This window comes from Liolophura sinensis, chromosome 4, assembly GCF_032854445.1.
Source record: "Liolophura sinensis isolate JHLJ2023 chromosome 4, CUHK_Ljap_v2, whole genome shotgun sequence".
Classification (NCBI taxonomy): Eukaryota; Metazoa; Mollusca; class Polyplacophora; order Chitonida; family Chitonidae; genus Liolophura; species Liolophura sinensis.
The window spans coordinates 18,926,677-18,951,032 of record NC_088298.1 but is presented as its reverse complement, the minus strand read 5'-3'; the positions used below and the strand labels follow the sequence as shown (position 1 = coordinate 18,951,032).

The 24,356-nt window shown below is 38.8% G+C and overlaps 1 protein-coding gene across 1 annotated transcript in view; it reads right to left on the bottom strand.

Moving 5' to 3' along the window:
- The window catches only part of LOC135464498 (SEC14 domain and spectrin repeat-containing protein 1-B-like), a 34,728-nt gene extending 15,254 nt beyond the window's left edge, over nt 1-19,474 (bottom strand). Inside the window, exons 1-4 of the mRNA XM_064741923.1 lie at nt 19,337-19,474; nt 2,244-2,374; nt 1,730-1,795; nt 898-1,012 (exon numbers count right to left, since the gene is read on the bottom strand). Of these exons, the coding sequence (XP_064597993.1) occupies nt 898-1,012; nt 1,730-1,795; nt 2,244-2,364 (302 nt within the window). The 5' untranslated portion in view covers nt 2,365-2,374; nt 19,337-19,474. The remainder of the gene's footprint in view (nt 1-897; nt 1,013-1,729; nt 1,796-2,243; nt 2,375-19,336) is intronic.
- Nucleotides 19,475-24,356: the final 4,882 nt, after the last annotated feature.

Sequence of the window (24,356 nt, the reverse complement as noted above, 5' to 3'; positions counted from 1 at the left end):
AAATCAGGCAGTGTGTTGGGGAAACAGACAATGTGTTGGGCAGGTCAAAAGGTGTGCTGGAGAAAGCAGGCACTCTGTTGAGCAAGTCAGGCTGTGTGTTGGGCAAATCAGGCAGTGCGCTAGAGAAATCAGGCAGTGTGTTAGAGAAATCAGGCAGTGTACAGGAGAAATCAGGTGGTGTGTTGGGAAAAACAGGCAGTGTGTTGGGCAAGTCAGCCAATGTGCAAGAGAAATCAGGCAGTGTGTACATGAGAAATCAGGTAGTGTGCTGGGAAAAACAGGCAGTCTGTTGAGCAAGTCAGGCAATGTGTGGGGCAAGTCAGACATTGTGCAGGGCAAATAAGGCAGTGTGCAAGAGAAATCAGGTAGTGTGCCTGGGAAATTGGGGAAATCAGGCAGTGTGCAGGTGAAATGAGGCAGTGTGCCAGTGAAATCAGGCAGTATGCTGAAGAAATCAGGCACTGTGCAGGTGAAATGAAGCAGTGTGCCAGTGAAATCAGGCAGTATGCTGGAGAAATCAGGCAGTGTGCTGGTGAAATGAAGCAGTTTGCCAGTGAAATCAGGCAGTATGCTGTGGAAACCAGGCAGTGTGCTAGTGAAATGATGCAGTGTGCCAGTGAAATCAGGCAGTGTGCTGGAGAAATCAGGCAAATATACTGAAGAAATGTGAATGTGTCCTGAAAAAATCTGACTGCTAGCAGCCAGAGGAAGCTATTTACAGGTGAGGAGATATGAGGCAAATGTCATGAGAAATCAAGAATGGGGATGTACATATCTGAAGAAACAACCACCAAAAATCTTTCAAGCTTTCCAGTTTCAAAGAATGGTTTACCGAACGGTTTTCCACAGATTTCCCCTTAGGTCAGGAGAGAATTGTCATGAACTTGAAAACTGTACCTTGGAATCTGTGCCAGATACCGTAAACATGCACTCAGCTCCTGGGCCTTCACCTCTACAATCTGTGTCTGACTCGGAAACGTCAGCACAGGACCGCCCTGATGGTCACGTCCACCTGTCAATCAAACCAGAGGTTAGGTTCAAGTCACTATTATCATCTACTCTTTGTTTGGAATGAGGCAAATTAATGCAAAGAAAACAACGAGGGGATATTTAGTGATGAAAACAAACAGCAGAGGCTGTCAGGGTTTCTGTATTCACACTGATCCCTCTGAAGTGGACATTTGTAGTTGTAATTAAGAAACACCAACACCAACAAGAGGGGTTTTTTTTCAAAATTAAACTTGTGTTTTAACAAAACAAAGAGCATTTTAATGTTTACGTGTACAGATGATGAGTTCTCATCAAAGGAAAATTTCAGATTTCTAGATATTTCAGTAAATTTATTACATTAGTTATCCTCTGGAACTAATGGGTTGAACTTTTTATTCGGAACAGTTTAGATTTATTTTATTTATTTATTTGGAGTTTTCATGCCGTACCCAGGAATTTTCATTTTAATACAGCATTGGCCAGCATTATTGTGAGGGAAAGCGTGCACAGCCCAGGGAAACCCATGACCATCAAAAGCTGGACTTGAACTCACAGTGATCGCATTGGTGAGAGTCTCCTGGGTAATTGTGCTGTGCTAACATCCCAACCACTAGGGCACAAAGGCCCCCAAAACACTTTAGACAGGGGATTCTTGATGAGCCAACAAAGTATGAGAGATCTCTTTACTATTAAAATTCAGTGGATCTGGATTTCATGGAGGTCAAAAATCAGAACTTACCAGTAAGACAGACATGACCCCTGGCTAGGAATTCCTGTATGGCCAACGCTTCTATACCTCGGCCTGCTGGACAAAAATCAACATTGCAGATACCTCTTTACTTACCATTACCAGAACAGAATTGTTTCCAAAGACAAATGTCAACCATGTATGTAAGACTAAAGCCAAGCCAATAAAAAGGACAATTATTCAAAAAGCAGTGTCCTTAAAACTTGATGCATTTACCCATAATTACTTAATTCAGCTTTATGCAGAAATCACTCAACTGCATTATACATCCGTATGTTCATAGACGCAACCCAAATGTTTTGAAATTTAACATATAGAACTTTTTCATCTGTTATATTCACTAAAGTGGTATTGTACACATCAACAGCCATAATTTATAAAATAGTAATAGTAAATTTTTTCCAAATTATTCATAACACTTCATTTTTCTGCAATTTCATTCACAATAAAGTTTACCTTTTACATTCGACCTTGAGCATGACCTTTAATATAACCTTGAGCTTACCTTCTGGGGGTGGTATTGAGCTACTGTTACTGGCACGGTTACGTGGGGCACCCCAAGACCGACGTTCACTGCGAGCAGACAGTGATGGGGAGGGGAACCCACCTGGGCGTGGGGTCGCCATGGCATTCTACCTGAATTATGAGAAGAAAACACACCTGTGATTTATGTTCATGATAAACATTTCAAAAGGAACAAATACATATTGTTCACCCGCAGGGTTTTAAATGATTTCCTACAATGGTATCAAAAGGGCGTTCCCAAAATACAAAGAAACCAAAATTAGACTAGAAATAAGCCACTGATGTAAATTCTTGAATATTATGCATTTAGTTTTGTTTATAGCGCTGTACTCAAGAATTTTCCAACATATGATGGCAGTCAGAAACCAGAGTGACCAATCTTTGGCAAGTTACTGCTGAAAACTTTCAACTTTCCCACATGTGACATACAGTGAGTGAGTGAGTGAGTGCTTGGGGTTTAATGTCGTACTTAACAATTTTTCTGTCATATCACGGTGAAGGAATCCTTAGAATGCATGTAATGTGCCTCCTTGTTGCAGGATGGATTTCCACCACTCTTTTATCTAGTGCTGCTTCACTGAGACGCCTTACCAAATGCAAGTAAGGCGCCCCTCCCCAGCCATTATGCCGATACGGGTCAACCAGTAGTTGCACTATTCCCTCCATGCTGAACACCGAGCAAGGAAGCTGCAACTTTCTCTTTTAAAGTCTTAGGTGTAACTCCACCCAGGACTGACCCTAGATCTACCACTCCCGAAGCGTGTGACATACAGACGTATGGTCTTCAATAAAAATCAGACAGCAAAAAAGACCATACAAGCCTCATGGATCACCATGGCTTTGCAAGCAGTGAAAGCTGGATAATCTACAAAATTCTCTGTCCAAAGCCAGGTTTGAACCTGCATCTTGTGTGTGCTGGTGATTGAGAGACAAAGGTTTTTCACACAAATGTTTTATTCTGATTTTCAAGGCTATCATATACATGTACGGTTCACCATTTTTACGAATCACTAATGCACATCTGTCACAGACACAAAGCTGTTGTTAATGTGGCAATTCAGCCATCAGACTTTTTTGCTTGCTGTGGAATTGCTGTCTGCCACCAAATCATACTAACATAACTGACCGCATTACACTGAAACATGTTGCTGTTTTGCCTGTCATATGAGACCAAATACAAACGAAGTGTTAAAGAAGAAAATTTCTTTTTCCATTGTCCCCATCAAGTTCCAAAGAAGCCCTCCACCCTTATGTTCTCTTCGTCTTGTATTCAAACTTCTCCTCAGCGATTTGCCGTATCACAATAACATATAAGAAGACACATGGGTGTGACAGATTTAACCGAGTTATAAAAGTCACATTTTACATCCCTGTGGAATGTATGGTGTCATAGAATGCCAAGAATTTTATAAACCAACAAACATTGACTACCCCTGACAGCGTGCAAAGGTCGCTCAAGGTCAAAAGCACAAGGTCAAGGTCATATAAAACAATGGCTGCCTTGGTAATCATAATTACAGAATCTTGTGAGCAGCCTCTAAGCTGAGTTTGCTTTATGAAAGACATCCCCTAAAATACATGATGGTCAGATCACATAAACAAGCTTTATAAATGCCAGCTACATGTAAAAGGTTACTTCTATGCATTTAAAAATATTGCCTTTACTGTGGTACCAGGATAGATGGATTGAGGGAAGGACTGACAAAAAATACATGTGTAGTTCATTCATGTATTTTGGAAGGCATTGTTATAAAATATTGACTGAAATATTACACATCTTGCAGAGGATGTTGTGAGTTCAAGTTCAGCTCATGCTGGCTTCCTCTCCGGCCATACATGTGAAGGTCTGCCAGCAACATGCAGATGGGTCATGGGTTTCCCCCAGGCTCTGCACGGTTTCCTCCCACCATAATGCTGGCTGCTGTTGTATAAGTGAAACATTCTTGAATACATCATAAAACACCAACAAATAAATAAATACCCATCTTGCAAAGAAGGGACAACCCTGTAATTGTCATATATTCTCCTGGCTAAATTATCTGAAATCTTCAAGTTGTAAAAAAGTACAGTTCCATGCATGTGAGAAAATATTTATTCAGAATTTTATGCTTAGGTGCACTTATACTTATACACATGTACATGTAGGTGGGGAAAATGCACCAGAATTGGGTACAATACAGAGCGCAATAAGGGGACAATATGGGGTGCAGTATGAAGTGCTAAACAGGGTCAATTTGGGATGCAATACACTTTGCAATACAGAGTGCAGCACAGGGTGCAATAAGGGGACAATATGGGATGCAATATGTGTTTAAAGCCATATTTAACAATTTTTCAGTCATATGACAACAAAGAATTATTCTGAGTGTGTAAACATACAGCGTCTTCCTATGGTAGGGCGAGTCCATGCCGCCAAAGTGATATGCCACTACGGATGTATCATGCCGAAGACACCTGACATGACAGCCCGCCCAGTCTCATCATAATGAAAACTAGCTAACCAGTCATGCTTCCTTGCTCTAATCTCTCGCTGCTGAGCGCCAAATAGCAAGTTCCAGTGTCTTTGGTGCAACATGAGGGGCTACACGGACTGAGAGTGCAATAAGGGGTGCAATATGAAGGGCTTCACAGGATGTAATATAAGGTGCAATAGGGGTACAATATGAGGTGCTACACAGAGTGTAATAAGGGGACGATGCAATATGAAGGGCAGTACCAGGTGCAATATGAAGGGCTACCCAGGATGTAATATGAGGTGCAATAAGGGGTACTATATGAGGTGCTACACAGAGTGCAATAAGGGGACGGTCCACTATGAAGGGCTACACCAGGTGCAATAACCAGGTGCAATATGAAGGGCTACCCAGGATGTAATATGGGGTACTATATGAGGTGCTGCCGAGTGCAACAAGGGATGTAATATGAAGGGCTACATAGGGTGCAATATGAAGTGCTACATAGGTGCAATACTGGGCAATCCTGGTTCAATATGGGTAGCATATATACATGCTCCAGTGTACCCTTTTACTTGACGGTAATATGTAGAAACTACCCAACCACATGCAGTGTACATGTAGGCCAACACTTATTCTACACATTTCATCAGTTTTGTATTTACTGAACCTGTCAAAGCAAGGAATCAGAATCCTCTTGACAATTAATATACTCTAATTCATCACATAATTCTGTACATTTTTGGTATACGCATATGTAGGTTTGTTTGTTAATAAATTTAGTTCATGTACACTTAAATTACTCTCCATGCAGGTGCTTTTGCACATTCACATGCACCTTGCAATGTAACCTTGTTCCTAATGCGAGTTTCCCCTGCTCAAACATCTATCACTGTGGTATGAAAAATACTGCCGTCAGCGTGTTACAAGTACATGCCACAATAACTGTTGTTTGTGTAAACACCAATATCTGACACATTTTACATACGTGATATGTCATATTGATACGACCTATGTACATGTAATTGTATGCTAAGGTACATCTATGTCAGGACATATCACCCATGTGGTTAGTCACAGCATCTGCAGTACACAAACCACAATCAGGATATATCACACATGTGGTTAGTCACAGCATCTGCAGTACACAAACCACAATCAGGATATATCACACATGTGGTTAGTCACAGCATATGCAGTACACAAACCACAATCAGGATATATCACCCATGTGGTTAGTCACAGCATCTGCAGTACACAAACCACAATCAGGATATATCACACATGTGGTTAGTCACAGCATCTGCAGTACAACAAACCAGAAACAGGATATATCACACATGGGATTATTCACATCATCTGCAGTACACAAACCACAATCAGGATATATCACCCATGTGGTTAGTCACAGCATCTGCAGTACACAAACCAGAAACAGGATATATCACACATGGGATTATTCACAGCATCTGCAGTACACAAACCACAATCAGGATATATCACACATGGGATTAGTCACAGGATCTGCAGTACACAAACCACAATCAGGATATATCACACATGTGGTTAGTCACAGCATCTGCAGTACACAAACCACAATCAGGATATATCACCCATGTGGTTAGTCACAGCATCTGCAGTACACAAACCAGAAACAGGATAAATCACACAAATATGATCATACAGAAAATCTAGAAGTACAGCTGTCCAACAAGAGAAATATTATTGAGTACGGTGTAACATTCCAATCAAATAAATAGACCAATCTCCAGTACACACCAGAATCATGGTTTTATCTGTGCAAACCTATTTCAACTTTTGGAAATTTGTGGAAACTACCAAGTGAACTATGGACTAATGATTTAAAGCTTAATCAACATGCATGTCAGTAGTATTTCATTTTTAGATGTGAACACCATAGAAACTCATGCATAAAGATGTGTATGATATTGCACTTTTTGATGTGAACATCATTGAAACTCATGCATAAAAATGTGTACGATATTGCAGTTTTTGATGTGAACATCATAAAAACTCATGTATAAAGATGTGTACGATATTGCAGTTTTTGATGTGAACATCATAGAAACTCATGTATAAAGATGTGTACGATATTGCAGTTTTTGATGTGAACACCATAGAAACTCAAGCATAAAAATGTGTACAATATTGCAGTTTTTGATGTGAACATCATAGAAACTCACGCATAAAAATGTGTACGATATTGCAGTTTTTGATGTGAACATCATAGAAACTCATGTATAAAGATGTGTACGATATTGCAGTTTTTGATGTGAACATCATAGAAACTCATGCATAAAGATGTGTACGATATTGCAGTTTTTGATGTGAACATCATAGAAACTCATGTATAAAGATGTGTACGATATTGCTTTACACATTCAACTGTATAATGCTAGCACAGTGCTGCTATTCAAAATATGACATCATATTACTATTTACTTCATAATTCAAAGATTATATCATAATTCTGAGTTTATTTATTTGATTGATGTTTAATGCCTTAGTCAAGAATTTAAGTTTAAGTTTAAGTTTTACATATTAATGTTTAACACAGACAATTGTCATTCTGAATACATTCTTAACTTTTGATGTGGAATTCCTACATTCTGCAGCAGGCTAAAAACATAGATTTTGTAAAAATGAAGCTACTAAATTTACTCAGTAAAGAAATCTATCTATATATAGGTTGCAGGGCTTGAAAAGTGCGTGGAATATGGCCATTAAGTAAAGCAGCTTATGTAAGCCTTCAGGTGCTGTATCTACACCTGTACATGTCTCTGAAAGCTAGATGTAGTTGTCACACACACAGAGATACCCAACCAACTCACAAAATGACGCTTAACACAAACTACTAAAGAACTAAGAAAGAACACAAACTACTAAAGAACTAACAAAGAACACAAACAACTAAAGAATTAAGAAAGACCATGAACTACCAAAGAAATAAGAAAGAACACAAACTACTAAAGAACTAAGAAAGAACACAAACTACTAAAGAAATAAGAAAGAACACAAACGACTAAAGAACTAAGAAAGATCACTAACTACTAAAGAACTGAGAAGGAATGCAAACTACTAAAGAACTAAGAAAGAACACAAACGACTAAAGAACTAAGAAAGATCACTAACTACTAAAGAAATGAGAAGGAATGCAAACTACTAAAGAACTAAGAAAGAACACAAACAACTAAAGAACAAGGAAAGCACATACAGTAAAGTATGAAAATAGGACAGAATCATGAAAAGAGAAACAGTTTTTAATGATGTTGGAAAGATGCAAGGCACATGTATGTGCCACATCTGCACAATTATTACACTCTAAACACTTTTCCAAGGCTTTTGTACCTGTGGTTAAATACCAGAGTCAGGTTAATGTCCTACATGTACATCTATTACCTGCATTACCTGAGCTAAGTTAGCTTAAAGCCACATATATATCATCTCAATCTGACCACTGGAAAACCGTTTTCACACCTACTACACAATAATGTACTGTAAATAATCCAAAAATCTTGTAAACATCCTAAAAAATATTTTACAGGTAAAAATGTTCTCATGAACAGGTGTTCATTGCATCAGCCTTTGCAAAATTAATTATAATTAATTCAGCATTTTTCTGGAAATTTGTTTGCATTAATATCTTACCTATACTTACCCAGTTTGTGACACTGTAGTGTGCTAAACTCTAAGGGTTTATACCTATGCTGTCATTTATGCTAGGAGAATACAACAGATATATGTAAAAAATTATTTTTATCATGAAATTCCTGTGTTACACATTTCCTTTCTATTTTTTATTATTTTAAGAGTAAACCATGTGATAATTTCTATGACATCTAAAATAGTCGGTGTATACATGTATATGACCCAATCTAAAAAAACAAGGCACCAGAGGAAAAAAAGAAAGAGAGAGTGAGACAGGAAAATAGTACCCTCCAGAGCCTCACGATCTACATGTAGATACCTTCTAGAATGTATCATTGGTCTGATAGAAGCCAATTTCCGCTTGACATATTTCGAATGACAAAGCGACTAGTACCAAACCACTTTTTTTTTTCTCTGGCTTGAAAGTCAGAGACCGAGCTCCTGAGGATTCACTGATGCTGGCAAATTTGCTTTTACAACCCTGTCTTTTATTGAAAGGCCACATGTTTTGTGTAAGTTTACTACCTGGCAGGTACATGTAGGTCTATATGTAACACTGGGTTTATGACATCAAAAATATCACAACATTCCACAAAGTTTTTCACACCCTTAAATATTACTCTGGAAAATGTCCAGTATTTATGACAAAAAATCATCCAATAGGTTTATTCTATTCACTGTTTACAGGACTTTAAATTTACTGAAGATTTTTCCTAAGCACACAGAAGAAGTTGCCATTAAGGTATTAACAGCTCTCAGTGAAAGGCATTATAGTACAAAGTGTCTGCTTGCATGCTGGATATCTCTGAGGCTCAACAGGGGTCAGATTCTAAAAGTTTTCAAAAATACTTTCAGAAATAAATATAGCACTTATGTAAAATATAACAACTATGTCGGTCTGGCAACAAAAGAAAATGACAGGAGTGTACAGACCGACTGATTTACTTGGAGCAAATACTAGTACATATAAAAACATCATTACTGCTTAAGTATCAGGTTCAGATTCAGAGTACATATATATTAACTGTAAGAATATAATCATGCTCCAAAGGCCTACACAGTACCAGGAAGATGTACAGGAGGTTTGATTTTCACGTTCATTGACTACAATGTAGGCCCATGAACATAGCTGATGTGTGAACAAAACAATATCCTGCAAATATTTATTTATTTATTTATTTGATTGGTGTTTTACGCCGTACTCAAGAATATTTCACTTATACGACAGCGGCCAGCATTATGGTGGGTGGAAACCGGGCACAGCCCGGGGGAAACCCACGACCATCCGCAGGTTGCTGTCAGACCTTAGCGCGCTAACCGACTGAGCCACGGAGGCCCCTCCTGCAAATAAACACCACAGAATCCACCACATATGGACCCACTAGTCAACTTTTGTTTTCTAATTTACTCATTAGGAGTGAAATTGTCAATAGTTTCAATAGACATTGAGACAACACTGAGGGATTGTATAATTTAGCACTGGCAGCCATGATGGTGGATAGCAACCTTCCTGTACCAGATGATGTTAACATACCAGCATGGCTGACAAGTTCTGCGCTGTCAAGCATGGACATGGACTTTACATGTAGGCCCTTTGTTTTGAAGAATGGAGAGTTCAGTTGTCTGTATTATAATCCCCCGATTCTGACACATTATGTTCTGTGGTGAAATGAATCTAAAGTACCCCAATTCCTCAACCTTTTCGCATATGAGAGAGCCACTTTCAGTGCAATTTATGCACATTTTAAATTTGATTTTGGTGGAAAAATTGGCTGAATTGGCCAGTTTCAGGGTTTCACATACAGTAGCATTTTTTCAGTCAACACATAATAATGCCTTCAGAATATGCTTGAATAAACACCTTACAAACATGCGAAGAGGTTGAAAAATCTGAAAATCCAGTGGCACATACCCCCAATATACACATGCCAAGTTCAGGTATTACAACAAAAATATTTTTTTAATATTAAAAAGTATTTTTAGACAAATAGGTCATGACTGTGATGAGCAAATGATTTGATAGGCTTGCTGTTTCCATGCTTGTCACTTTATAATTCATCAGTGTACCTGTAAACACTATACCTGTAAACACTATGCCTGGGCGCACTATACTTGCACACACTATACCTGTACCCACTATACCTGTACCCACTATACCTGCACGCACTATACGTGTGCACACTATACCTGTACACACTATACCTGTACACACTATACCTGCATGCACTATACCTGTACACACTATACCTGTACACACTATACCAGGTTTTCCTAAGCCCATCAACCTGTAAACTGTAGTTAATTAATTGTACAGTGATACATACACATCAAATAAACAGTAGAAATAAACGTACAACCAAAAAAACAGGTTAAAAAAAAAAAAAGGAGAAAAAAACCCCCTACAATATGAACATGGAGATGTGCAGTTAAGATTGTTATAGGCCATATTAAAGGTCCATCTTGGGCCGTTTCTCATGACAGTTAATTTGCCTGCTGGTTGAGGCATTTTAATACTAATTAGTGATTTTGATATGTCACTAAAGTACATGTAATTTGTTTCCTATACATTCTTTTGTGTATGATGGCTTTGGGGTAGAACAGTTTCATCGTAAATTGACTGTCTTACCTTCGATATATACAGACATCATATTCCACCTAAAGTTCGGTATATGCAAAAATGCACTTCCTGAGGCACACAGAGACTTTAAAATGATACTTTTGAAGTCGACACTTATGTTTTATGATGACAATTTAATTAAACTTCACAAAAAGAAAAACTGTGACCTTATGATGAATCGATCAGAATCATGCAAAATTTGTCACTTAAAGAAAAGCTAACTTTAGGTGAGATACAATACTGTATCTTCCCATGTACCCACCCATGGGGAACCTCATCACAAATCCAAGTTCTGTACACTACTGTCACACGTACGTATTCAGAGTTGACTTTAGGTATACTACACAGCATTTACCTATATTTACCTGTAAGTCTACCTGAGCCAGATGGGAATTTATCCTGACTTCTGTTAAATAATTTACCTGTCAGTAAAACTGGTGGGATGTAACTAACCACTGAGGGTGACTACCCACACACAGTGTCAGACACACCTGACTAGCAAACATGCAGATATGTGTGATTTATTTCCTTTGATTGGTGTTTCACGCCCTACTCAAGAATATTTCGTGGGGGGAAACCGAGCACAGCCCGGGGGAACCCACGACCATCCGCAGCTTGCTGGCAGACCTTCCCACTTACGGCCAGAGAGAAAGTCAGCTTCAGCTGGACTTCAACTCACAACGAACGCATTGGTGAGAGGCACCTGGCTCATTACGTTGTGCTAGCGCACTAACCAAATGAGCCACGGAGGCCCCCAGATATGTGTGTCGAGGTACCCATGTACTAGTGGGATGGTCTACAGCTACAGCTTTTATTACTGACAATGTACATGCACACCACAGATCTACTCTGCACTGCTGTTTTGTATACTAGCTGTGATACCTGTCTACCTGGATGGAAATTGTCAGGTATTTGCTAACGAGGTGTGAGACTTTCCCTGTGGGCTCTTTTAACTGTAGGCCTGACCCGTATGCAGTTAAAAGTCAACTAATCTTAAGTACAGCATCCACATCAAAGATGTCAGTAAAAGAATAAAGCTCCAGGGCCAGTTTCACAAAGATATCATACATGTATGATCATCGTGCATATATTACAATGGTACGGTAATAATGATGTACAAAATATCCTACGACAAATGCACAATAAAAAGAGGACAGAGAAAATCACCTAACTCGACTGGGGAAAGACAAAACCACCTAACCTGGGATGGGACAGAGGAAATAGCCTCTCTTAGTAGGAGCCAAAAGGACAACTCCCAAAAGATAGGAGCTGAAAGGAAACCATGCAAATGATGGCAGCCAAAAGGAAACCACCTACACGTAACCTGACAGGGATCACAGGGATGAGGTAGACACTGGGATAAAAAAGAGGAAACTATAGATCACACTTTTTTGTCCTTTTCAGCATTTCTGAATTAAATTCTGAACATTTTTTGATGTATTTTTTGAATAAATAAAGAGGAATTCCTAAAACAAATAAAGGACAAATTTCACGCCTCATCCGCAGAAACCACCTCTAAGCAATCCATGTGAAACAGAATTACCTATTAATTATGAGTTAGAAACCAGATCTAGTGCCCTGAGGTTTGACGTCGTATTTAACAATTTTTCAGTCATATGACGAGGAGGAGCCATTTAACCAGGGTAAATTCACGTTGGCAAATGTGCTGCCGCCACTGAAGTATCCTGAAGACACCAGACATGACACCCCACCCAGTCACATTGTACTGACACCCGGCCAACAATTCATGTTTCATGTTTCCTTGCTCTAACCTATCAGTGCTGAGAATTTTAAACTTTCTGGTATGACCAGACCCGGGTTTAATCTTGAGTCTCCCGACTTCGAGGCAGATGCTCTATCATTAGGCCACAAAAGTGGTTAAAAACTAAAATGTGTATACTTAGTTGAATGCTTTTTCATATTTGTAGCACTATGCAGATGTCTTAAAATAAATAACAAGATATGTAGCCAAACTAGTATATTCATTTATACCGAGCCTACCGTCTAACTGTTCACACAAAAGGTAAAGAGACAAACTCAAATGACACAATGGAACATGCTCTGACACCTACATATAAATTGCATTAGTCAGGTTTGTAGCTTTAATTAAGTTTTCTCAGGTACATCTACCTGTACCGCAGGTTAGGTGCTCTGATTTCCTGTATGCTATTTACCTCAACCATAAGCCTGACTTATGCATGTAGCATATCAATAATGTTCTCCAATGAGAGTCAGTAGCATGATACACAACTGCAATAAACAATATCTTCGTTTTCTTTTGGAAATTCAAAAATTCTCAGACCTCCCAAAATTAGTACTAACTGTGAAACCCTTAGTGTCACAGTGTGTGTTTGTCTCATGTTTAGCCTAAGACATACCTCTCAGTTTTAGCATACCTGAACTGAATGAAATAATTATGCAGTCATGAATATTTATGAGACAGTCATAAGTATTCATGTAGTAGTCTCTCACATCAGGTAAGTCAATCTTGTGTACACACATAGCGGTTACCACAACATCAATCTTACCTGGATTCTGCTCTTAACTGAACCAATCATGATTGCATTAATGTATACATTTATCTGTGACTAAAAATAACTTTGTCTCTTGCATAAATGCTCACTCTATTTCCTGACAACATGGGAAGGTCAGCCAACAACCCGCGGATGGTCGTGGGTTTCCCCAGGACTCTGTGTGGTTTCCTCCCACCATAATGCTGGTCACCGTCGTATAAGTGAAATATTCTTGAGTACAGCATAAAACACCAATCAAATAAATAAATAAATATTTCCTGACAAAATGCTATGAAAAAAAAAAAACTGTAATGCATAACAGTATTTGCCCCGGAAGACAGCTGTGTCACACTGAGCTTGAAATTTTATTCGTTTATCACTCGTTACGTAAAAGTGGCTGGAAATAAAATTTGAACACACAGTCATATCTGCATCAAATAAAGTACTGAATCTAAATAAATCCAGGTTATACTGACAGAAAATTGTCTTGCATTCTTTCATTAAATTGCTTGGGTTTTAATGTCGTACTAAACAATTTTTCAGTCAAATGACTACAATGAATCATTAGGTGTGTGGACATAAACTGTGTCTTCTTGAGGCAGGGCGAGTCCATGCTGCCAAAGTGCTGCCACCACTGAAGTATCTTGCCGATTGCCAAAGACACCAGATATGACACCCCACCCAGTCACACTATACTCTCATCGGACCAATCAGTCCTGTTTCCTTACTCTAACCATTCACTGCTGATTGCCAAGCCACGCAGCAGAAAGTACCATTTTAAAGTCTTTGGTATGATCCCTAAGTCTCCCGAAGACATTGTATTCCCCATACCAATGTTTATATACAATGACTGCAGAGTTATACATGTACAAACTGAAAGCATGGCTGAAAGCATTATGGCGAGACACAGAAGTGATACTTCAGTTCAACAAAAGCTAAAATGCTAGTACAAAGTTCATTCTGGACATTCACAGAATGGTGGGGTGTCTAGTATCAGTATACTGTCAATGGGTAAGGTGTCTGGTGTCAGTATACTGTCAATGGGTAAGGTGTCTGGTGTCAGTATACTGTCAATGGGTAAGGTGTCTGGTGTCAGTATACTGTCAATGGGGAAGGTGTCTGGTGTCAGTATACTAAACATGGGTAAGGTGCCTGGTGTCAGTATGCTGTGAATGGGTAAGGTGTCTGGTGTCAGTATACTGTCAATGGGTAAGGTGTCTGGTGTCAGTATACTGTCAATAGGTAAGGTGTCTGGTGTCAGTATACTGTCAATGGGTAAGGTGTCTGGTGTCAGTATACTGTGAATGAGTAAGGTGTCTAGTATCAGTATACTGTGGAAGGGTAAGGTGTCTGGGGTCCATATACTGTTAAAGGGGAAGGTGTCTGGTGTCAGTATACTAAACATGGGTAAGGTGCCTGGTGTCAGTATGCTGTGAATGGGTAAGGTGTCTAGTATCAGTATACTAAACATGGGTAAGGTGCCTGGTGTCAATATACTGTGAATGGGCAAGGTGTCTGGTGTGAGTACATGTGCATGCACTAGATGTGACTGTCAGTATGTGTGGGCTGTGCTGTCTGGTGTCAGTAAATGTGGGGTGTGATGTCTGGTGTCAATATTTGTGAGGTGTGATGTCTGATGTCAATATCTGTACAGTGTCATGTCTGGTGTTAGCATAAGTGGGTGTCCTGCCTGTGTCAATATGGGGGTGTCCTGCCTGATGTCAGTATGTTGGGTGTCATGTCTGGTGTCAGTAAGGGGGTGTCCTGTCTGGTGTCAGTATGTTGGGGTGTCCTGTCTGGTGTTGTGCCTGTTGGCATGAGGAAGAGTTTCCCATATCCTAGCACTGAGATCAGTGTGCTACAACGTCAACAAAAAACGAAAAATGAAACCCAAACAGGTACACCAGTCAGTTAGAAAGTGCATGGTTTAAAGGTTTGATTTAGTCAATTTTCGGATCATACTCTGCTATATCTAGAAGGTTTAATCACTAATAGTTATAATACTGTTACAAACAGGAGGTAAATAAACATAGTTACATAAACTTATATATGCGCAAACATTTCCATCTGTGACACAGACATTATAAACCACACCTGTGCAAAATACAGGTAAAAAAAATATTTCTATTTATATGCTACTCAGATGCACTGCAGTGGACTACATGAATACGCTTCACAGCTGCGCTGATCACCAGCCGCTGAACTGAAAGAAGCTTGAATACACAGCAACCATGACGAGCCTATTTTACGGTTGAGTGGCTCCAAGCCAAACAGTCCCGTGAAGAGCTAAGACCAGATTAGCCATGCCCCGGGGTTAAAGCCCAGGAATTTCGGGCACTGTGACTGTGTTCAGATTATACAGAGTTTGATCGCATAGCTGGAGATAAGAGACACGATTCGGAGCAACAGGTAAGAGGGTTAGAGACCTTGAGAAGTCAACATCAAGAAATATAAAAGGTGAAATAAATAACAAGGAGATATCTGTTTGTCCCTGATGCATGCCTGAGAGTTAATGTGAGTTAATGATGAGGTCATCATTAAGTAATCAGCTTGTCTTCCAGCAGGTGTAACTGACAGAGAACACAATTGGCTGATTGATTTTCTTCATGCATTGATAGTATTCAATATAGTTACTTCTCATAATACAAAAAAACGATTGAGCATGTGGGGGGTGAGTGGGGGGTGAGCGGGGGGGGGGGGGTACACATGCAATGTACAAATACATGTGCTTAATCAAAAGTTCCAAAAGTATTAAAACCAGCGACATTTACGTGTTTGCAAGAAGAAATTAAATGTATACACATGTCTACATTCAATTACATTTTACATTCATGTACACTATGCAAAGTACACTGTTAAAATAGTTCAGTACTTGGACTTTATTTGAGTTGTAGAGAAGCCAGAATAGGAGCATGAACATCTTGTGCCACAAACTTACAGTTACTTGTCTCACCCATTATTTCAGCGTTGAAATATTAACACACCAGGACAGTCAAGAACAAGTATACACATACGAGAGACTTTTTATTTACTTGACCTGAATTTAAAAACAACATAATTATATAATGGCAGATGCGTTAATTATTCTCCTTGCTACCTAAACACACCTCTACTGGAAGCTATGAAAGCAGCACAACCTCTGCTGGATTTGAACTCATGACTTCACTGATCAAAGGCAAAGGTCTACTTTGACACGCCCAAGGATTTAGCATAGCAATCATAGGTTGCAGGATATACATCAATACGCGTATGGAAAAAAGTGAGAAATATGAAGACCGGAATAGTTGGGCTTGAATATCATGATGACTTATATTTGGACCAGATATGGATAATTTGTGAGTTCATTCCCACACATATATGCTCTCATCCATAAGGATTATTGTTTTGTCAGATATCCTGTAGTCAGTTGTTGTTGTTTTTATACACATGCTATTTTTAGCTTCAGGTTTAATGCAACACGCTCAGGGTAAATTGACAAAGTCACAGTAAATAGCGACATCTAACTGTAAAGGATTCTGTCTCTCTGTAATGTGTATATGTGCCAAACAGGGTGTCAGAGCCAGATACAAGCCAGGGTAAATCTGAGCTACATGTACATATACAGGAGTACCAGTAAAGTAAAAAGTAAGGAAAGCAGTTTTAATACAACATCTGTACAGGTAGATACAATGATGCTTTATCTGATCCCACTGTTCTGTTCTCTTACAACTATGATCTATCCCCGCACCCCCCCCCCCACCCCCCAACAGGGTTCTCCTCCTGAGTGATGAGTATATGACCTCAGCCCTTTTAGCAGGCTTGGTGTAAAAGATAAAAATGATATGTTTGTGTCATTAAAGATGCAGGCTTCATAAAACTATGCAGGCTATTCCTCTACACCCCATAGTCCTCTAAGAATGTTTCAAAATATTGGTTGCTGAGGTGGTTGAAAAGGTTGAAGAATTAGGGTAACTTAAAACTCTCACGTACACGTCACCCCACTTGAAATGTGGTCAGTGTGACATTTAACCCTGCGTTGCTAATGCTCTACTTCGATGTTTTAAAAGACATTTTGAAGGTTATTACATTTAATATTTGATTTAGTTGGTATATGAACTATATATTTAATGTGATTTACAAGTTTCTTTGTTTTGCGTTCATTTTATCTGGGTTGTAAAAAGGCGTCTGTTTTGGATAAAATCATTGTTATGTGGCAATCCCAATGTTATAGCTGAGACTTCACAAAACAGCATTGTATAGGGCTAAACACATCACCACATGTTTATTGTTCAAATAATGTCCATATGAATCACAGCACCTGCATTTTTCTTTTCTCCAGAGATACGTCCTCAGCTTGCTGATAGTCAGTAAGCATATGTATAATTTTCAATCTCGACTTTAAAGGTGAACTGCAAAACTTTCAAATTTCGCTATAATTGTTAAACAGGCTTATAGAGCTGTGCATGGGTGTGGAAGTTTTCTTTGGGAAAATAATTTATTTAAGTGTTTCTGTTATAAATCTTTCTAACTGTCCAATGTATGGAAAATGTCCTCCATGTATATTTTTGTATTTACAATATACTACATGCATAGTCACTGGTGGTGTGGGTCAAAAATAGTTTTTGCATACCATTTTTTTTTTTTATTTATTTTTTTTTAGTGTTCTTGATGGACAGATGAATGAGCCAGAATCAGTTTATTGATGTCATGGTATTCCAAAATTCGAAGGGGAACACACCACGGCAAATTAGTCACTTTCTCATTTCAGACAGTTGCCATTTTTTTAACTGAAATGCTGCAAGATTTCGCATTACACAGGAGCTGGGTGCTATTTTTCTCTCAACAACATATGCTTTAAATTGTTTCATTAAAATTCTGCATTGGAAATCGTGTCTTCATTCCCACTGACCTATAGTAAAAACAATGGAGAAACTGAAAACAAAAGTAGAAAGTAAAAAGTAGAAAGTGTTAGTTTGAAAAATTGCCGATTTATTGGCCGCGAAAAGTAGCCGTCACTTTAAAGGCCACTGTCCACGACTGTAGTGCGTGCTAATTTGACCACGGCTGATCTGTAAAGTGGCCAGTGAAGTGGCACGCATCCTGAAATGTGAATGTCGCGTATTATAGGCTGTCCAGAGTTCAGTGCTGTTTATTTCTGGCCACCAATAAGCAACACATGCACAATTGCAAATAGTAGATAAATACATAACATAATAGATAAATATGTCACAGAATCATAACCTTGTATTAATGTGTTCTGATAACTTTCAATTTCAGATCAAAAACCTTTGCACATGACTTTTGGACTAAGTCCCAAAAGCCCTAGGCATTAAATTTTATTCTTACCATATATTAGGCCTATTTATTTGCGTAAATCTAGATGTAATTTACACATTTTTACAGTCTAAAAATTAAAATAATAAAAAAAAATAAAATAATAATAATAATAAGGAAACAAAGAAAGAAAGAAGGAAGGAAATAAGAAAAGGCGTATTCAATCAGCAAAGCGATAGCCCCCGCACTATGTGTATAGAGCCTCGCCGTAGTATGCCAGGTAGAACTTTGAATGTTGCGTCCGGTTATAATATAACTTGATAAGCTACATTATAGATGTGTGTCGACTGCACTTCCAATCACAGGTGAGAACATTCGACAGACCCATGCCCATTCTCACAACCCTGAGTTGCTATAGTTATTCAAAAGACAGGCCGAGTTTTACCCCCACTCCCCGCTCGCATGGGCGGTCACCTGGCCTCTAAAAATGTCAACCTGTAACTTAGCCAGGCATTTCGCCCGTCACAATTTCCACCTGTGTTGACTAGTGCGCGTTGTTGTCACTTACCTATAGATCAACAGTTGTCTGTACAGCTACCGTACACAATCCGTAAAATCACAAAATCATGACAATGTTTGCATCGAAACATACTCCAGTAAACTGTCAACTTGAAAATCTACAAAACTTGCCCTACTTTAAACAACTCGCTTGTTTCTGTCGGCATTGCGTGGGACACCTTGCACCCGGCGACACCCGATTTACCTCGTTCCCATGTGCTTCGTCCGCTGTCGTATTGTAGGTCGGTTCAACCGGTAGGCCTACATGTGTCCGTAGCCGAACATTAATATTTTTAAACAACTCATTATTTGAATATCTGTATAGAAAATATTTACAACGTTTTAAACAAGACTCCCAAGACAAACAAAATCAGGAAGTCACAATACGTAGAAATTCCATTAATTTAATTTCTTCTCTTCTCTTCTTCTAGTTTAGGTTAAATTTTTATAAATAAGCTTTCAAAAATTAAATATCTGTTTTAATTTTACTTTTCGCTACGGTTGTCAAAGGTGAAGATATCAGTGCTCCATTACGTTGTTGCTGTACCGTTTTATCAGTCAGCCTTAAGTAGATAATAAATGCACTTTTCCTTCGTCATAACTTTTCCCCTTATGTTTGTGGATAATGATTTTGGGACAGTCTGTGGACAAACGATTTATAAGGTGGCTTGTCTTTTCATTAGTAGAACACATGAGTTATGCGTAAGCCGGTTCAAACCCGGCCTTGGACAGGGAATTTGCAGGTTCACGACTCATTGTTTTTGAGGCCTTAAAACTGGCCACCTTCATAAAATTGAAAAGAATCCTTGAGTATGACAATGAAATAAATAAATTAAGGGAAGTTTACTGTATCCATAATACAATGAACAGTTTGTAAACTTCTCTGTAAATATTCAAAATCTTCGACAGAGAAGGGGGGAAGCACACATGGCGATAAGAAAACATGCTTCGAACAAGAGTTTTGACTGTGCGCACTTAATGGGGAGATAACTCTGCAAATTAGATTTACCAGCGGGCTCTTCGCCAGGGAATAAGTGTTTGTGGAAACTGTGGTTTGTTTAGTTTAGATCTCTGAATCAGGCATTTGTTCTTGAGGGTATACTTAACTGGACTTTTTTTATTAGTAGTGCCCGAGTGTATATCTAAAATACCTCAAATGTTCAGAATTTCAACCGAAAGCAGTTGGGTCGCACTGTAGGGGAGATAACTCGGTCAGGCAATGGTAGGCCTAATGTGAACAGATTCAATACCTGTTTTTATTTTTGTTCTCTGATCTTTTCCCCAAGTCATTAAATTAATTCACAATTAGGATTTTCATCTTGTCGAGGTCACCTTACATTGAGGAGAAAACATAAAAATGAGGTGAATTTCATACGTTCAATTTCTCCTAAAGACGAAACGGACATATGAAAAACAATGGGTATTTAGGATCAAACATTCTATGAGTAAAGTGAGGCATGTCTAATAAATTTTGACAATGAAAAGGGCAGGGGAGAGGAGGGTGGGTGACAGAGAGAATGCATGGTGTGTACTCGTCAAGTACGTTTAAGAGATGCTCCAAGATACATGTTTGAGGAAACGTCTGGTGTTTTGTACTAACATATAGATCAACAAAAACTTGTTCTTTCATCTGTTGGGTAAAACTGTAAGCGAGTTTAACCGGCCTGCCGATATTCGATTATCATTTGTGGATATTGACATATTGTCTAAACGCTGGACCTCGTAGCCTACATAGGTGATTTGCTCTTTACATCCAATCATAAGTGCAATTCAGATGTTGATTACCACTTTATAAACTAAACCACTAACCACTACAGTATCTTATGTTTTATAACCTCTGTCAGATGTTGTACTGGAAATATCAAACACCATGTTATCTAACATTATGTCACAACTTGCAAGTCAATCATAGCGATGACATTGAAGTAAACCATCGACTATCGCCACGTGAATCAATCAGTCATAGCAATGAAATTGAAGTAAACCATCGACTATCACCAGGTGAATCAATCAATCAATCATAGCAATGAAACTATTGGAATAAATTACCACCCATCGCCAGGTGAATCAACCAATCAGTCATAGCAATGAAACCACTGGAATAAATCACCACCCATCGCCAGGTGAATCAACCAATCAATCATAGCAATGAAACCATTTGAATAAATCACCACCCATCGCCAGGTGAATCAACCAATCAGTCATAGCAATGAAACCATTGGAATAAATCACCACCCATCGCCAGGTGAATCAATCAATCAGTCATAGCAATGAAACCATTGGAATAAATCACCACCCATCACCAGGTGAATCAATCAATCAGTCACAGCAATGAAACCATTGGAATAAATCACCACCCATCGCCAGGTGAATTAACCACTCAATCGTAGCAATGAAACCATTGGAATAAATCACCACCCATCGCCAGGTGAATCAATCAATCAGTCATAGCAATGAAACCATTGGAATAAATCACCACCCATCGCCAAGTGAATCAACCAATGAATCATAGCAATGAACCCATTTGAATAAATCACCACCCATCGCCAGGTGAATCAACCAATCAGTCATAGCAATGAAACCATTGGAATAAATCACCACCCATCGCCAGGTGAATCAACCAATCAGTCATAGCAATGAAACCATTGGAATAAATCACCGCCCATCGCCAGGTGAATCAATCAATCAGTCATAGCAATGAAACCACTGGAATAAATCACCAGTCATAGCAATGAAACCATTGGAATAAATCACCACCTATCGCCAGGTGAATCAATCAATCAGTCATAGCAATGAAACCATTGGAATAAATCACCACCCATCGCCAGGTGAATCAATCAATCAATCATAGCAATGAAACCATTGGAATAAAATACCGTCAATTACCTTGTGCAAGAATCAACCATAGCAATGAAATTATTGAAATCAATCAAATGAAACCTGTCTGGTTTTTTTTGTTTTTTTTCGTAGGCGCCGATATCGCATGTCTTATACTGAATATCATATAACCCACATCCCAATTATGCCAAGGATAACATCCTGTGTATTTGGTGGTCTTTCTTGTTTGTGAATTATTTGAAAGACCAATCCACGCCGGTCCACAAAAAAGGGAACTGACCTTCCCAAAGCCGTTTGGTATGTATTTATTTATTTGATTGGTGTTTTACGCCGTACCCAAGAATATTTCACTTATATGACGGCGGCCTGCATTATGGTGGAGGAAACCGGGTAGAGCCCAGGGGTAACCCACGACCTCCTGCCGGTTGCTGAGAGGCTTTCCCACGTACGGGCCCTCTGGTAAACTCAGGATACCAGTTAGAATCAAGCCAATATTCAGGCCACAAAGTAATAATTCAGTTAACAAAATTAGCATCACAGTCTGTTACCAAATGTAGAAGTAATTTTAATAATATAAACGAAAGTTAATTATCTGGAAGAAGTCAAGAATTTTAGTTATGTACCCGAAAGACATAAAGGAAACTTTTATGGTAAGGCAGGGAATCGGCACCAGTGCAAGAAACTGTGCTCCTCAGGAAGTGAAACTGACTATAGCTGATTGATTGACAGCTGTTGTCACTTTCATTAGGCCACTTCTGTTTTCAGTTCTGTATTATTTGTTACATATCACGCATTGGGTTCATGAAGCTTGCAAAACATTCTGAAGCGAATCCTATATGCGTGTTAGCGATGTATAGGTTATAAAATCGAAAAGTGGCAGCTTATACTGTAGTCACACTGAAGTACCCTTTTCTGAGACTGTAGAGTGGGGAACATTGCTGCACCACAAATACAACTTTCCAACGAATTCTTGAGCACACCAACCATATAAATAAATATAAAACAAATGTTGTATTATTATTTATATCACAACTTTCAACTTTCAACCTTACAATTCCCGTACACGTCACCCGTGACATTGCAAGTTATGATAGACGACGACAAAAAGGCCCTCAACTAGAATTCACGTATGATTTCGCTGAATTTTTTTTGACAAATGTTACCTTAAGGATTACTTGCACTGATTCATGACAACACTTATTTAATACAAGTTGGCCTATATCTTTACTCACACTAATGTATGTTTCCAAAGAAAAACAAGGAACGATTTAGATCCGAACTCTTTCTCAATATACTACGTGTTCTCCACTGTGACTTCGTTAGTTAGCTGTATATGAAGGATACCTTACATAGTAAGGCAGAAATACGGAACTTGCCACAATACGACAAACCTGATCACGTGATAAAGTTTATGTTTTACATATTAAGACAAACGTTAACAAAAACTAAACTTTGACAGTACGCAGAAATACATACATGAAAGTATGAGTAAAAATATTTTTCTAGTTAACGTTGATCTTCATGCAGTAAATTTAGTACACAGTGCCACGTTTAAACAAAAAAAAATGGCGTTTTTGATCGAGAGTTTTTGATCATATTTGGTGGGTTATTACTTAACAATAATCTCTTCTATGGCTATATAACTTTTATGGGCACTTATGAAGGAATGCACGGCTGAGCGCAAAGAATTTCTATACCATTACTTTGTGTTAAATGGGAGTATCATTCCTAAACGTATTTGAACCTGAGCGCATGAAATATTCTTGAATAAGAAAGGATTGATATATATGCATATATATGAAGTCTTTTCCGTTATGGCTGTGATCAGGTTTACGGTTGGAGTAAAGCCGTTGTGCCTGAAGTAAACCACCATCCTTTACCACGTACCTGATAAACATCTAGGCTTCGTCCAACCAGAGAGCGGGATTCAAGCACGGTACCTCATTAGTCAATGTCGTGACAGGCTCAGTGAGCCTACGCTTTAAACGTCTGAGCTAGTGGGGTCTGATGATTTACTTGATGTGTTGTTACTTAACGCCATACTCGTGAATTGCAACACATGCCCCGCTTTTGTATGTTCGTTTCACATCACTGCCACCATTAGCAAAATTTGTACAGAAATATTCAACAACGCCGAGGTCACTGGGGTCATGGTGATGAGGAACAACGTGATGTCAGACAATACAAACTCT